The sequence below is a fragment of the Xiphophorus couchianus genome, chromosome 18, assembly GCF_001444195.1.
Source record: "Xiphophorus couchianus chromosome 18, X_couchianus-1.0, whole genome shotgun sequence".
Taxonomy (NCBI): domain Eukaryota; kingdom Metazoa; phylum Chordata; class Actinopteri; order Cyprinodontiformes; family Poeciliidae; genus Xiphophorus; species Xiphophorus couchianus.
In genome coordinates this window covers 575,007-592,483 of record NC_040245.1, presented here as the reverse complement: position 1 = coordinate 592,483, position 17,477 = coordinate 575,007, and the positions used below count along the sequence as shown (strand labels likewise).

General features: G+C 44.3%; 1 protein-coding gene across 2 annotated transcripts in view; it reads right to left on the bottom strand.

The window, feature by feature from the left end:
- Nucleotides 1-2,647: 2,647 nt before the first annotated feature.
- Nucleotides 2,648-17,477, bottom strand: part of dlc (deltaC) — a 323,636-nt gene continuing 308,806 nt past the window's right edge. The window contains exons 8-10 of one of the 2 annotated variants that reach the window (XM_027998938.1): nt 9,017-9,755; nt 8,718-8,832; nt 2,648-2,779 (exon numbers count right to left, since the gene is read on the bottom strand). In XM_027998938.1, the coding sequence (XP_027854739.1) occupies nt 2,774-2,779; nt 8,718-8,832; nt 9,017-9,755 (860 nt within the window). In that variant the 3' untranslated portion in view covers nt 2,648-2,773. Of the gene's footprint in view, nt 2,780-7,436; nt 8,833-9,016; nt 9,756-17,477 lie in introns of those variants that run through there. The other variant, XM_027998937.1, reaches the window with a different exon arrangement.

The window sequence follows — 17,477 nt, the reverse complement described above, 5'->3', positions numbered from 1 at the left end:
TAAAAGAAATGAACTTTTCAATAATATTCTCATTTATAGAGAGAGTCTGAAATATTTAGAGTAAATAATTCAGTTCATCCTAAAACAGAATTTATTTTAATGTCAGATGGGAAAACGTGTCATTTTTTACAGTGAAAGTAAAATATCTGCTTTGCCTTTTAACTTTAATGAATCGGTGATTAAAATGTATTAAATTTCTTTTAATAAATGTAAACACAGTGCAACAGATTCATGTTTTCTGTTAGTTTCCAATTTGTAATTTATGACTTCTTGTTTCCACTGAGGCCTGCCAACTGCTGGGACTTTAACTAGGCCAGTCTGATGAAACGGAGCTGCTGAAGCTCCAAACACCCACAGTTTGGTACGGAGTAGGACCTGTGATGCTGAGGGCTAAACCAGCAGAATAATGGTCGTTTTCATTACACCATTAATACATCTCAGTTAAAAACTGATTAATAAAACTTGCATGGTTATTTTTGTAACACATCTAAGAAAAACATGAACTGATCTGGAAAAATGGTTTCATGTGAATCCGGAATATAATCCAGCTCCATGTTTTAGTCGCAGCTCGGATGATTCAGATTTTCGGTTTTCTGAGGAAAACTGCAATAAAAACAACACACAAATATTTTATGATTCGTTTATGAAAAATATATATTTCTTGATTCTGACTGAATCATTAACAAGAACATATATACAATTCTCATCCATAAATACAAAATTATTTACAGCAGGCAAACTTAAATATGAAAACCGTCCTCTGGATGGTATGTACACATTGCATTGATTTTAAAATAACACAAGAGAGACATTTTTTGGTTTCATATGGAGTATTTAGAAAAATACACTGAATATAAAAGACACTGAAGCGTATTCACTGTCTGCCTGCAGCAGGGAGGCTGGAAAAGTCCTGGAGGACAAAACCGAGCTCAACACAGTTTACATCACATCTTAGTATCATCAGCACGTCTTCCACGATCTGTTCATGACTTCAGAGATTTTTCAATCTGGTAGAGTTTGAACAAAAAAACCTGCTCTGCTGGAGCAACCTGAAAAACAAGACAGTTTATGCTGTTTTACATCCGGCAGCTGCTTTTCTCAACGAGGCACTTCCAGGTTTTCTGGTTTGGACGGTGGCTGAGAGTTTTCTGGTTTGGACAGTGGCTGAGAGTTTTCTGGTTTGGACGGTGGCTGAGAGTTTTCTGGTTTGGACGGTGGCTGAGAGTTTTCTGGTTTGGACAGTGGCTGAGAGTTTTCTGGTTTGGACAGTGGCTGAGAGTTTTCTGGTTTGGACAGTGGCTGAGAGTTTTCTGGTTTGGACAGTGGCTGAGAGTTTTCTGGGTTGGACAGTGGCTGAGAGTTTTCTGGTTTGGACAGTGGCTGAGAGTTTTCTGGGTTGGACAGTGGCTGAGAGTTTTCTGGTTTGGACAGTGGCTGAGAGTTTTCTGGGTTGGACAGTGGCTGAGAGTTTTCTGGGTTGGACAGTGGCTGAGAGTTTTCTGGTTTGGACGGTGGCTGAGAGTTTTCTGGTTTGGACGGTGGCTGAGAGTTTTCTGGTTTGGACGGTGGCTGAGAGTTTTCTGGTTTGGACAGTGGCTGAGAGTTTTCTGGTTTGGACAGTGGCTGAGAGTTTTCTGGTTTGGACAGTGGCTGAGAGTTTTCTGGTTTGGACAGTGGCTGAGAGTTTTCTGGGTTGGACAGTGGCTGAGAGTTTTCTGGTTTGGACAGTGGCTGAGAGTTTTCTGGGTTGGACAGTGGCTGAGAGTTTTCTGGTTTGGACAGTGGCTGAGAGTTTTCTGGGTTGGACAGTGGCTGAGAGTTTTCTGGTTTGGACGGTGGCTGAGAGTTTTCTGGTTTGGACAGTGGCTGAGAGTTTTCTGGGTTGGACAGTGGCTGAGAGTTTTCTGGTTTGGACGGTGGCTGAGAGTTTTCTGGTTTGGACAGTGACTGAGAGTTTTCTGGTTTGGACGGTGGCTGAGAGTTTTCTGGGTTGGACAGTGGCTGAGAGTTTTCTGGTTTGGACGGTGGCTGAGAGTTTTCTGGTTTGGACAGTGACTGAGAGTTTTCTGGTTTGGACGGTGGCTGAGAGTTTTCTGGTTTGGACGGTGGCTGAGAGTTTTCTGGTTTGGACAGTGGCTGAGAGTTTTCTGGGTTGGACAGTGGCTGAGAGTTTTCTGGGTTGGACAGTGGCTGAGAGTTTTCTGGTTTGGACGGTGGCTGAGAGTTTTCTGGGTTGGACGGTGGCTGAGAGTTTTCTGGGTTGGACAGTGGCTGAGAGTCGGCGTTGGGTTTCCCCAGCAGGCCGCTGCATCATGACTGATTCCAGAAGAAAGCAACAAAACGAAATGATCAAAAAAATATTCAGAGTCATTAAAAACTCTGCAGCCTTTAGGCACAAAGTCCAGATGGTTCAAAGAAAGTTTCAGTTCCTGCAACATCAGGCAGGAGATTTTTGATTGTTCTTGTCAAACAATATTTTCTGATTGAAGGACAATTCATATCATATTTTTGTTCATTTTAAAAAAAAAGCTAAGAAAGTTCAATGGGGATTAAAAGTATATAAAGATAAATAGTGCGGGACATTCGGTTGATCTTCTCTCTGTCATCCCGACACTGTCGCTATAGAAGCAGAATGTTTCCATTGAACAGCAGCAATAAATATTAAATAAAACCGTGTGTGTAGAATAGATCCTCTGGCTGTTCTGTCCAGGACTGAAACGTTTCAGGCCCTCCAGCGTGAAAGCTCCTCTGCTGGTGGTCTGAAAACTCAAGGCTATACCTGAGAACAAGACACAGAAACAGCAGTTAGTCATCCGCGTACAGGATGACCTTTTCACCCTCAAATCTAAAAAACAGACATAAACTGGGGATTTGGAGCCGATAACGGGCAGATTAGAATAACGTATATTTAAAAAACCAAACTAAAGTTAGAACAAGCTAAATAAGTGAAGAAAACGACCACGTTGTGAACGGCTTCTGGACCCAACGTCTCCACAATCTGCAGCTTCCTGTTTGTTTAATAATTGGATTTTTCAGTAAAAACAAAGAGCAAAAGGTTATGAGATCTGACATTCATTAAAGAAACATTTTAATAGAAGGTTTAGTCAGGATGGCTGGGACTAGTTCCTGGAACTGAGCCGCACCTTTGAGCAGCAGAAAGAGAGAAAACCTTTAAAGTCTGTGTGACGCCGTTAAAAACAAAGAAAACACGTTCGACGGTTAACAAACATAACCTATGATGAAATGTTGGGATAAATATTTGAAAGACTTTTTAGAGCTCTGACTTTACATGAAACAATGAGACAACAAACAGGTTTTGTTTAGCACTTTAGCTTCTTTGCTAACTTTGAAAATGTTTAGCACACTTAGCTTCCCCCGAGATAATTCAACCAGATAAACTCTAAAGCACTAATTTACTCGGCTGTTTTAAGTTGAATGAAGTTGATAATCTGTGTTGAAGTTTTGGTTATTGTCTTATGAATTCTTCAAGTAGTGAGACATGTACTCTGTACCCAGAATGCATTGCTGTTCTACAGTAAGCACTTAAAAATCTACTGATGTCCTTCATGCAAAACTCATCAGCTATGAAGCTGAAGCTGTGGGTGAAAGGTCAGCTGACTGTTGAGGACTTTGTGCCATGCTGTATTAACATGATAGGAATTCGTGCTTTAGCATTAGCTTCCACTAAACTATGTTGGTATAATACCTTAGCATTAGCAAATATAATGTTTATGATTAGTGCTTTAGGGCTAGCACAGCTAGCTTTTTAGTTAGCGGTGCTCACCGCTTAAAATTAGGCTCACAAGTTTGAATTTACTGTTTTTCTCCTAACATGTAAAGTTTTGCATGAAGTGGAGAGAATTTAAAAGAGAAAGCTATCGCTAACGCCCAGCTCTCGTCCAAACTGCTGCAGGACGGATGGTGAAGGATCACCGAGTTTCTGGAACAATTAAGATGCAATTTAACGTTTGATTCAAAGAAGAAATTAGCAGTAATTTCAAATCTTTCTAATATTTGTTTTTCTAATTACAGCTGTATGATTACTAGATTCTGGTTGGAATAAATCATGAAAATCCACCAGAAGCATTGATGCTGACGATGTGCAGATCGAAACACCTGACAGGAAAAAACAGAGGCTGGTTATGAAACACAGATTTCAGGTTTCCTAACGGTGGCAGCATCATGCTGGGATCAGCTGGACTCAATCTGCAGACAAACTAAATATTCTGCTGGTAAACATTTTTATTTAATTATTAACTTGTTTAATGTGAGGATACTTTATGCTAATCTAAATTAATGTGGCATCCTTAGAAGGTTTAGTTAAATATAAAGTCAATTTACATCAAGGAAAAAATAGAAACTAGAAAAGAACCCAAGAGGTTCTGCACATTTCCTGAAAGCTGCTGATGGTACCGATGGGTCGGGTCGGATCCAGGAGCGGTTCCTCCGGTAACGAGATAATTATAAAGAATTGATCAGAACCACAGTGAGGTTAACACTGCGGGTTTGTTGCTGTGTCCAGAGCAAAGCTTTTAGAAAACATCCGGCTCTACGCTGATGATGGTCTCGTCTTCAACATAAAGAGTCTGAAGTTTCCATTCAGTTGGACATTATGTGGAACAAAACCAGGAACAGAAACACAGAAAACAGGAAAAACGTGGATTCATGAGAAAATCCTGAGCTTTGTTGTTTATTTATGATTTCAAGTTGAGATCTTAATTAAACTTCTGAGGTTTCAAACGGAAAACTCTGAATTTACTGGACAGTAAATCTGAACCAGCATTTAAGATTTAGGAAATGTTGAAACCTTGAGCTGATGAACAAACTGGGCCTTACTGGTGTTTTGTTAGTGGTTTCAGTTCAGTGGCTGCATGTCTGAATGGAGGCTGTGGATCCACTTCACCACAACGTCTGTAACTTTCATTCATTCATGCCTGCAGGAATACTTTTCAGTTTGTTTTTTTAGGTTTTTGTTTGAAAGTAGTTTGACAGGAAAGAGGGAAATGAGAGACGGGGTAGACACGTGGCAAATGTCGCTAGCCGGGAATCGAACCTGTGACCACCGCCACGAGGACTGAGGCCTCCATATGCAGGTCTCACTTGTTCCTGGTTTTGTTGTGGCCAGTCACAGATGTTGGTTTCATTTTGTTCATGAAGGCAGCAGCGTAGCGTCAGACACAGAAAGGGACGAGCAGCATGCAGGTCGGACCGAAGAGGAGACGTTTAAACACTTACCTGCTGCGTCTAATCAGTTCAGTAACATAATCAAGCTGTTCTTTTAACAACCTATAAAAGTTCTGTTAAAGTCACTGGCATCAGTCTGACATGGATCAGCAGAACCATCAGGAGAAAACCCCAAATATCCACATGTTTATAGATATTTGAGTCTTAGATCTGTTAAATCAACTCTACTGATAGAAACCGGATCGTTTCCTTCCAACCAGGCGAAAGTTTCACCTGCTTTCAGATTTCAAACATTTTCTACCCAAAATCTCCTGGAAGGAAATGTTTTTATTTCATAAGGATTGTTAGTTCATGGAAATGGGAGCATAAAATAACATGTTGAGTAAATTAAAGGTGATTTACTTAAACTATACATGAAATTTTATTGCTTTATTATTATCTGAATTATTCATGAAAACTCTCAGCACCCAGAGACGGAGATCAGTGGACGTTCAGGTAAGAGTTGATCCCGACAGGCTGAGCATCCTGACGCTAACGCTAACGCTAACAGTTTCATTAATATTCAACAAGCAGAACGGAGAAACCACATGATGTCATCACATGAAGACATTTGACTTTTTATCTGCAGTGGAAAGTTTGAAATCAGGGAACATTTTTCAAAGCGAAGAGACTAGAAAATGAACTCAGACGGTTCATCTGACCTGCTGACCTTTGACCTCTCATCACATAAAGATGAGACGCATCAGTAATTCATCGCCTGGCCCGTCCGACAAACAGGAAGTGAGTCCATATATGGACGACAGCACGAAAGTTTGGACACAACTGGCTGATTGTTGGAAACATACAAAGGACAAAGTTTCACTGCAATGACCAAACATCAGGCAACTCCGTCCTGCAACTTTCAGATCCGTCGGTGGTCCAGCTCATCAGAACCAAGGACGGGTTCTGATGAGCTCTTCAGCCTTTTTCAGGTGAAGTAATGAAGACAGATTTCTGCTGCTCCGCCAGTAACTGGATGAATTTTCATTTCTATGGTTTAATTTTCACTGAACTCAAGTTCAAGCTGCAGATGTTGCAGCAGGAATTTTAAGTGGCTCATTTCGTTTTTCTGTCCGTCGTTTCGCTGCCTGAGTTTGGCACCAAAGACGAAACATGATCCGTTTTCAGAGACTTTCCGCCGTGTGGCGCTCTGGAAGCGAACAGAAACATCCAGAGCTGCAAGCCTGAACACAACCGCAGAAAAAATAAAATAAAAGCCTTTAAAGACGGAGGAGGTTCTCTGCTGAAAGACAAGAACTTCAAAAGAGGAGCGGACCAAGCCGGTCGACGGCCGTAAACAGCATTTCTATAACAACTGCAGCAGAAACATCAGAACCCTGAACCGGGCTGGCTAGGACCAGGAACATCAGAACCCTGAACCGGGCTGGCCAGGACCAGGATCATCAGAACCCTGAACCGGGCCAGCCGGGACGCAGAACGAATTCTGCTGAACTTCAGTTGAAACCCGATCAAACCCTGGCAGGCTGGAGGTGGAACGGATCCCCTGTAGAGATTTTACTTTGAGACATCTGATCCTCTTTTCCACTGAACGGTGCGGCGGGTCGCTGTGGTTCGGTTCGGTCCACATTCAGCCACGGGTTAAACCCAAACCTCCACCCAGGCGTCAGATTCTCCTGCTACCTGAAAGCCGTGACGTTTCTTCGTCCCCGTCATCGGGCCGTGTTCTGTGATGCCAGCCGCTCTGCCCTAACCGGACCGGACCTGCAGCCGGACTGAGCCGACCCGCTCACTGGAGCACAGACACAAGCTAACTAGCAGATTTCCTGCCTGCTTTCTGCCCTGCAGAGGTCAGTGAGGGTCAGTGGAGAATCTCAGATGATTATTTGTTTTTACTGCCGGTAGAAATAAAACGTGAGACGGAATCCTGCTGCAGCAAGGAGCCAAACGGAACCAAATGAACTCATCCTGATGTTTCCTCTTTAATCTCTGCGATGCTACGAGTCGCATTATATTTAAAATAAATAATGATCGACCATCTCTGGGGCTTTTATTGTGAAGGCAGGTTTGTTCCTGAATCAACTTTATTCAATATATTTTGCACAAACTTCTGATCCACTTTTATATAAAAACACAACAGCAAAGCACCTCGGCGGCCATCTTGGATTCTTCCTGCAAGACCCGACAAAAACTGACAACAACAAAAACTGACAACAACAAAAACTGACAACAACAAAAACTGACAACAACAAAAACTGACAACAACAAAGTCTCGTCCCAACAGGTCCAAAGTCCAGATGTGACCAAACACCAACAAAAAGCTTTTAGACTATTATTATTATTCCTGGGAATTTAACTGGGAGAATCCCTCCAAGACACCGAGTCACCGAGTCTCACCGAGTCCCACCGAGTCCCACCGAGTCCCACCGAGTCCCACCGAGTCACCGTCTGGATAGATTCTGTCCTTCATGCAGCTAAGAGTCTCTGATCATTCGCCGTGTTTATGTCGATGATTCTTGTGCACATTTTGAGGCGCTGTGTTAGAAACAGTGGATGAAACCGGCCCTGTAGGACAGAACCGGGCCCCTCAGAACCAGGCCCCCCAGAACCGGGCCCCTCAGAACTGGGCCCCTCAGAACTGGGCCCCTCAGAGCCGGGCCCCTCAGAACCAGGCCCCTCAGAACCGGGCCCCTCAGAACTGGGCCCCTCAGAGCCGGGCCCTGTGGAACAAACTGAGTGAGGCGCTGTGTCGGGTTGAAGCAGCCTGCAGGAGCCCAACACCAGACTGGCTGATGACCCTGAAACTTGACCTTTTTACCTTCGTTCTACTGGTTTGAAACCTCCAACACATTCCCCCACTCCCAGACAAATGGACCACCAGAACCCCCGGCGCTGTCCCCTCTGACCCTTTGACCCTCTGCTGGCACTAAAGATCTCAGGATCACACTAACAGCCTGTTTCAGCGTCAGAAGACCAGGAAACCTCCAGTGTTTCCTCCTGTCTGCCAGAGAGCCGACACGGCCTGCTTCAGCCCGTTCTTCATCGCTCTTCATCAGTCTGGTCTGTGTCCAGGTCGCTCCCGCTTCTACTGATCCGCCATCGTCTCCAACAAAACCCCACAGCCTTAAAGAACAAGTCTGGGCAGCCGGTGAGGAAGCATCTGAAGGACATCAGCAGATCGTCCCACTGGGTCCGGACCTCTTCCCAGACCACCCAGGGACCCAGACGTCCCGGCCGTCTCTCTGGTGAAAACCGAACAGCCAGAGGACTCAGACATCAAACAACTTTCCTTTTTCTTATTCTTTCTAATTAAAGGTGAATGCACACACCTGCACACATTTTCCCTTCAACTTTGTATTTTATTTCCTCTGGAGTTTTTTATCTCTATGCATTATGTCTGTGAGTTGTTGAAAACTCAAGTCAGATTCTGTCTTGTGCCACAATTTTGGCCAATAAAACTGATTCTGAGCTTCAGGGTTCAAACCTGCGTCCTTCCAGCTGCTGATTGGTCGATAAACTCCTGGTTAGAGCCTCACCTCTGTGGCAAACACTCGCTGCTCCATGGGCTCAGGGACGATGAACACCGGCTGATACAGACTGTCCTTCACAAAACTGAGAGGAGGGACGGCGATGGAGGAGTCACGTTTCTGACTGTTTGAGCAGAAGAGACAGAGGTTTGGTTCAGGAACGGAGCGCACCACAGACATGCTCAGAGAGACGCTCGGCACACCAGATAGGAAACATGCTTCTACTTGCCTTCCAGAACACAAACATGGAGCTGAGAAAGAACAGGAAACACAAAAACCATCAAACCATCACACTGTCAAAGCCTTACGGGTCAAACTTGTTCTTCTCCAGGCGCTGCTCCTCTTTGGCCAGGTTACAGTCGGCCATTTTGTTTTTGATCATGGACCCGTTGTCGCTGCTCTTGTCTGCCAGCGCTGCGTTTTTGTTGGACACTTTATATGAGCCCCCAGGGAGAAGAAAGGCCTCCTTCTCCTTCAGGCTGCACACCGGCGCCCCCGCCAGGCTCCCGTTATTGGGGACGCCTCCGCCGATCACAGCGCTGCGGTTGTTCACCGTCTCCAGGTCGTTCTTGACGGACCTGGACATGACTGCCAGCTTCCTGCCCCGGCGCAGCTGACGCAGGACGTGGATGGCGGCGCACACCAGGAGCGACAGAGTCACCAGGCCGAGTGCGACGGCGGCAATCAGCGCCGGAGAGGCGTCGCCGCCATCTGGAGGTCTTGGGGAGGGAATGCTGAAGGAGTACTCACAGCGAGCGCCCATGAAGCCCGGCGGACACTGGCACACGGGGCCGGAGAAGTGGGTGTAACACCTTCCCCCGTTGCTGCAGGGGAAGAAGTCGCAGGGACTGGTGCGCGCCGAGCAGTCCTTGCCAGAGAAGCCCAGGGTGCAAGAGCAGCTGAAGTCATTGATGCCATCCAGGCAGGTGCCGGCGTTGCGGCAGGGGTTGCCGGCACAGTCGTCGATGTTGGTCTCACAGAGAGTCCCGGTGAAGCCCGAGCGACACTGGCACACGACCCGGCTACCGAGGTCCAGACACCGCGCACCTGCAGAGGGGAGGAGACGGGGTCAGCTACAGACACCTGGAGTCAAGATATGCTGATGTCAGCATGACGTATTCAGGGACGCCTGGCCAAGCTATCACACAACGAGCTAACAGCTACCGGCTAACTGTGGGAGGAGCCCAGAACACACAGGAACTACGGACAACATCCATCTCCAGGCAGGAATGCCAGGACGTGAACCTGCAACGCAACGGCGCCAGCAACTATCACCAAGTTGCCTTGTGCACAAAATGCATGAAGCAGGAATCAACCTGTAGGGGTCGCAACTGAGGGAAAAGAGAAAACTGCTGCACAACTATGTTGGATAAAGATTTAATTTTGACAGGAATTCTTTAAGAAACATATTTCAAGCATAAAGATCAGAGTTATGAAATATTTAGACCAGCTTACAGGCAGCTAAGTCATTGATTCTCATCTCTCTTCTCTTCTCCTTCTGGGATTTCTCCCATTGAGATCAATTTCTCCAGACAAAGTTATGAACAATGATGTAAATTTTCTGTGTAGTTTTAGAATTTCAGCAGCAGTGGAAATGAAGTCCAAACATTGAGGAATTAAAGTCGGAGCAACAGGAACGTTTAAGACTTTTATTGCTAGCGAAGATGTTTGACTCGGCTCTTCTCTCGTTGTAGTGGAAGGTTGTTTACAGCACAAGCAACTTCCAGCTTCATAGCGGTGAAGCTAACTGCAAAACGTTACAGCTAAACTTTAGCGCTTCGATAAAATCAGATCCAGTTGTTTAAAATTTTAAAGCCTCCAGAAGTTTTCTGTGAAGCCGAAGGTCCAGACGGTCTGGGGAGCAAAGAGGCTAGCAGAGCAGGCTAGCTTAACATGTTGATTAAATATCATTTTCTTTATGTTGCTGCACCTTAATCAATCAAATTCTATTTGTATAGAACATTTCAGCAGCAAAGTGCTTTACATCATAAAAACACAAAGTCATGCAACATACAATCAACCATCAAAACATGACATTAAGTCAAATGCCATCGTTAAATTCTTAATCGATTATGTTTCCATAGCAACAGGTTTTAGTCTGGATTAAAGGAACTCAGGCTTTCAGCTGGTTTTCAGTTTTCTGGAAGTTTGTTCCAGATCTGTGGTGCATAGAAGCTGAATGCTGCTTCTCCATGTTTGGTTCTGGTTCTGATGCAGAACAGAACCAGAACCAGCAGGTTGATCCAGCAGCAGATCTTTAATCTTTCAGTGATTTATAAACTAGCAGCAGATTAAAGTCTCAGTGAAGGAATGTAGAACTAGGTGGTGTAGAAGCGGCTGGTGTAGAACTAGGTGGTGTAGAACTGGGTGGTGTCTCTATCCTCCTGGTTCTAGTCAGAACTCCAGCAGCAGCGTTCTGGACCGTGTGTTTTTGTCAGTCAGACCTGCAGCTCCGGCTGGATGAGTTTCTCGTTCTTAAAGGAGCCTCACCGTTAGTCTGTTGCTTGTACTAGACCAGTGGTTCTCAAATGGGGGTACGTGTACCCCTGGGGGTACGTGGAGGTACTGCAGGGGGTACGTGAAGCTTTTCAAAATATCTTTAAAAAATCAGTAGGCTCCTCATAATAAGTCTTGGGAAAAATTTGTTTGTAAAAAGTTCGATAAAATATAAATGTGTGTTCATGCACTGAATTATTATTTATGTATATATTTAATTTTGTACCATTACAGAGACCAATATAAATTAACAGCGTTTTGCATATTTCAGTTTTGACTGGTTTTATACCTTCCTGGTGGTCACCGTCTTCTGTTTTTCTTTTTTGTTTAACCAAGCAATGTTTGCAATATGGATGTATTTGTCAGGTTCACTGATATAAGTTGTTTGGCTTTAATAAATCAGACAGTGATTTTACAGCACTGTACCTCTTTTTTATTCCAAAAATGTTTTGCCCGTGTCAGGGGGTACTTGACTAAAAATATATTTTTAAGGGGGTACATCACTGAAAAAAGTTTGAGAACCACTGTACTAGACCACCAGCCTAAAGGCTCTTGACTCCTGATTGGATCAGAAACACCTGAACAACTGAAACCCAACATGTTTCACCGTTGCTCTACTAATAAAAGTCTTCACCTTATCTGACCTTTGACCCTGTCCATGAAGCTTTGGAGTTGCTGCAGTTTTGTCAGAAATGTTTCCAGCTTCATCGCCGGAACCACTATGGAGCTACTGGTTCCGGCCCGCTCCGTAACAGAACCTGACTTTACATCTGCAAGAACCAGAAATATTTGCTCCAACATGAAAATGATCCCATGTTGATCCTATCCCACTGTTATGGCCAATAACCAATATTCACTATTTGTAAGTCATTCAACTGTCATTGTTGTCGGGAATTAATGGCTTACATGAAAACAGGGTCAAAGGTCAAACCTCCAGCTGTTATTAGGGACTTTGCTGTTCTGTTTATCACAGGTACTGGACTGAACAACAGGAACGAGCAGCAGAGATCCGAACTGGGCCTGAAACCACGCCGCCGATGATGATGATGATGATCAGTGATACAATAGTCACTTTGAAAAAGTAACTTTAATCAGATTACTGATTACTCCTTGAAAAAGTAACTCAGTTAGATTACTGACTACTTCATTTGGAAAGTAACTAAGTTACATTAAAAGTAACTTTTTAGTTACTTTCAGCAGCTGCTAACAACAACGCTGTGAAAATGACATTGATCTTTGCCAATATTTAATTGTAAGTTATTTAATAACAGTAACATCAACAATGTGTCTCCACTGATAAGGTTGAACTGAAGAGGAGATTTTTTAATGGTTACAGTACAAAAAGAAACGTTAGTAATTTGTGCATATTATTGTTTCCACTATTGTCTGGAAAACTCTAAGGATTTTAACCCCCGGCCTCCAGGTTGTGCGTTACGGCCCTGTGTTTGGTGTCAGAGGTCAGAGGTCAGAGCTCCTCCTGCGGCTCCACAGTTCAGATGGCTGCTGCACAGATTAGTGACACTTATCTTAATATTAATAATTATAATGGTGTTTAGTTGCACAACTTTATGGACTCGTTCATTCGTGGCTGTTTTCACGTTTATTGCTCTGTTCATATTAGTCTCCATGTTTCCAATGTTCTGGACATCTGGACGTCATTCACAGGTAATATATTAACTTTAACAGAGACGCAGCGGGACGGATCATCCTGGAAATGATGGACAGGGAGAGTCTGACTAAAACTAGCTGGAGGTCAGACACATTCTGGGGTTTCTGTCTGTTTATTTCCAAGCCCAATAACCGCGACTCATTCAATTTGCAAGCTAAAAACCGCTTATAATAATCAGACTTGGCTACAGAAACTCAAATTAGTTCCTGTTTTTCCAGCAACATTGTTTACATTTCTGTCGCACAGAAACATCGGTCACGCCCCAAGACGCGTAGAGGAAATAAAATTAAATTACAAAAGAAAACAGTAACACAACGTGATTTTGATAAGTAACTGTAGTCTGACTACTGGATATGAAATAATGCATTAGATTACTGGTTACTGTAAAAAGTGGTCTGACGTCAGGAACGCGTTACTAAGTAAAGAGTTACTGACACCACTGATGATGATCAGAGTGAAGCTGGGAGATGAATTGGTTTCTTTACAGAGTCAGACTGGGAGGAATAATTCAAATGTTTGGGAGCAGAAACATCTCAGCAGGTGGTTTCCATCCAGAACCCTCCACAACGTTCCACCCTCCTCTGAAACATTAAAACACTCATAGATGAAGCGATAAACCGGATCCGTCTTCTCTTCAGGTCTGGTTCTGCTGCAGCCGAAGGACAAACAGGACGGAAGAAATCTGGGATGAAGCTGCAGATTCAGACGACCAAACAGCAGCGACTGCTTCCCCTTCAACACGACTCCTAAAGATGATTAAAGCTCCGATCCTGGAGGCGGACATGGAGCTCACTGTTAGAAGAACCCATCTGTAGGTGAAAGTTTATTTCAGGGCGGCGTGCGCCAGCTCAAACCAAACAAAGCGCTGAAAGCAGCTCCATATTTGGAGGTGAGCAGCTGTTGTGTTGCAACATCACAAACCGAGCAGAGCGGCAAATATCAGGCTGCAACCCGGACGCCTCCGAGACGCTGGAATGACGGCAGATCAGAGATAAGCAGGAGGCGGGTTCTGCACCGGGGGGGCAGCAAGACCTAGGGGGGGCAACAAGGCTCAGGGGGGCAACAAAGCCCAGATTCTTTACAGCAAACAGACGTTCTGCTGCCGCCTGCGTCTGATTATTAGTCTCCTGTTTGGGCCAGGAAGCATCAGGAGAACCAGCCCGTCTGCCGGCCCACTTCCTGGTGCCGGACGGGTTCTGGAGTCAGATCAGAGGCGTCATGACGTCGGTTTAAATTCTTCAGAACCGAGGTTTCCACAGCAAACAGATGTTTTAATGCATCAGCCTGTAAATGGGTCGGGACCGGTTCAGAAACTCATGACTGGATCCCGCTGGGAATCAAACATCAGAGGAAACCTGAGGAAAACGGAACCGGGACCACGACCCGATTACTCCCCAGAACTTCATGACCTCAGGTTTAAAGCTGCAGTATGCAAAAACTAGATTTATTACTTATTTGCTAATCTGTCACCTTGTGGCATCATGAGATGATCGGTGAGAAAGATCTGCCTTCTCCTCAGTCAGAAACAGCCAATCAGAGCCAGGAGGCGGGTCTTAGCGCTGTCAATCACCTTCCTGACAGCAGAGTCTGCCATGAATGCTAAGCTAGTTAGCATGGTCACTGATGACGATCTGTTGTTTCTCTGCCATTTAGCATCGGCTCCCTGAGGATGACTGACAGCACTAAGCCCCTCCTCCTGGCTCTGATTGGTTGTTTTTGACGTTGAGCGTTTCATTTCTGCCGGCAGGATGAGGCAGAGCAGCTGGAGTTTTTCACAGATTATCCATCTCATATTAAACTGCAACAACATGGCGACAGTTTTAATAAACAGATTTTTATAAAAGTTAAATTCTGCAGCTTTAAGGTTCTTCAGGAGATCCACTTCCCTTCCTGAACAACGGATTTCACTAATCCATCTGGGTCTGTGTCTCTGGTCCCATTGGTCCACCTCTCTGCCATCCAGAACTCGGCAGGTCAAAGTTCAGCTGCTCTCTGTACACCTGGCTCAGTTTTCCTCCTGAGCCCCAGCCGTTGTTTCTTTCCACTGCCACCACATGCATGCTCAGTCTGTACGATTCTATCAGTTTGATTTTGAATTTCTGTACGTGAATCAGATCAGTTTGTGATGAAAACGGCCTTCAGGCAGAATCTGGCGCCGAAATGAGCCGAATTAAACGTTCTCAGGAAGATGAGCTGATAACAGAACAGGTAGGGCCACTAGGACACAAGCCCCGCCCACTTCACAGGTAAAAACAAGCAGAGAAACAAAAACAAACTGAATAAAAGAGGAAACAGAGTTCATGTTGATGTTTTGTCCTCCATGTAAAAACCTCACAGGTCCAGCTGGGTAAAATGTTCTGATGGATCCACCGCTGAACGCATCACGATCCTGAAACGTTGCGTTTCCTGATGGGTTAGTAAAGCATGGCGGGCCGCCAGGCTTATGATTCACTGGGGGAAACCCTGCTAAAGACTGAATTGCACCAAGGACTGAACCATGTCCAGCTTCCAGAGGAGACTGAAGCCTTTGACTAGGACAAGATAATAACTCTGAACTTGAGTGTGGAAGTGATTTCCTAGGAACCAGAACTCCTTCCTGATGCTGTTTCTGATCTGGAGGGACATTTTGGTTCATCTGAGGCGGTGTTGTATGGAGACGTGTCTTCATTGCTGCAGACAGCAGTCAGAGCGACTGAGGTTCAGAGAATCACAGAGGTTCTGATGGCGGAGTCAAGCTAACTGCTAACCGGAGCAACAGCCAATCAGGAGAGAGATTCATAGACTGAAAAAGACCCCCAAAGCACCTCCACTCCTCATTGGTTTACCTGAGAATCTCACTTCTATTGTGACACAACCAAACATTTCTGGAGGTCCAAACATGGAGGGCCGTTTCCCGGCCCGGATTCTCCCGGCTCACAGAGTTCATCAGGAAAACCAGGATAAAACAACACTGCTCTAGAGGAGCGCTGACTGGGAACTCCAGCCCTTTCACTTACTAACCCAGTTTCTCTACCAGGACAACCATAAAATGACACATTCCTGCTTTTACTGGTGTTTTTATAACCCAAATTTGTTCCTTCAGACATTTTCCTGTCAGCTCCAGTAGTAAGACAGCCTCCTTCTGCTGGGAAACCAACTGACCATTTCAATTTATAATGACCTGACAGTTATTCATAATTTTACTGACAACTTTGTTTTCACTGCAGCAGGTCCAGTTCAAATGTTTAGCCTTTAAACTCCGATTAAAATTAGTTTTATTCCATCTGACAGAAAAATGCAAAGATGTTAACATAAAAATGAATGTTTTACTTTATGTTTTCTGTCATTTTTGCCTCATTTCTGTTTTTGTGGACAGTATTTTTTCCCGTCCCAACGCCTGGCCCGGCTGAGCAGCAGACGGGTTTGGTTGCTCTACATCAGGACAGCTATGAACACAGAGTGGAGTCTGAAGACGTTCTGTTTGTTCTGCGAGCCAAACGGACTCCATGCCTCCGTTTGCCTCGTCCGGCTCCCAGCGGCTCCTTCCACACATTTCCCATAAAGTCCTCATATTCCCTCACTGATGTATCATGAAAGATTCAATATTTTCTAATCTCTTGTCAGACGCTCTTCAAAATTTGACTCCAACCTGATCAGTTTGTATCACATACAGAACATTTTGATGGAAACCGTGTTTCCCACCGGACAGTTTCCTGCGTGACACCTAAAACCCGCCGTAAACGGACAGGTCATTAAACTACTAATATTTTAGCAATCGAGTAATCTATCAATTATCCTTATGATTAATTGAGTAATTGGATAAAAAAATTTATAAAATAAAATATTAGTGACCCTAACATAACAGCAGAGTTACTATCGCATATCAACATCAGTCCAATTTTTCATATTTGAGCTTCTCTACTTTTCTGTTGTTTAGAAAATTAACTTGGAATAATAACAGCTCACTTTCTAAGTTAACCTGAAGAAAAGTTATACAAAAATCTGAAATTATATTTCAGATTTTAGTAAAGAGGCAGCCTTTATTAAAATCTGTAAAGAGGCAGATTTTTACAGATTTACAGAGTATTTTATTTTATAAAATGTCTGAACTCCAGTTTTTAGCTCATGTCTTCATCTTCAGCCAGTTCAATAGATCAACTCTCTTCTTGCTCTTGTTCTTGTTGCCATTTGACTCCTTCGTTTATCACAGAAACATCTGCCACCACGTGCCGCCATGATGCGCCGCCTCTCCCGTTTGTTTAGACCAGGATGATATGAAATTCATTTTCCAGGTCGTCCGTAAAGCTACACTTTCGCTAATCATCAACTTCAGCAGCAGTGCTCAGTTCATGGGCTCACCTGCATGAACACACCTGAACCGGCAGCTCCGGGAGGAGAACGGCTTATTGATCCCCGACAAACAATAAAAACACAAACATCATCATCAATCGATAAAATCCTCCCAGGCCGAACTTCAACATTGGATGCTATGCTGCTAACACTTAGCACTTAGCAACAACTCACAGGTGGAAGTGAGAGCGCCGCCCGGCGCGATGAGCAATAAAACACAACTTCAGGAAGGCAGATCAGTTTTCCTTGAGGAATTTTAATAATCAAGGAACTCG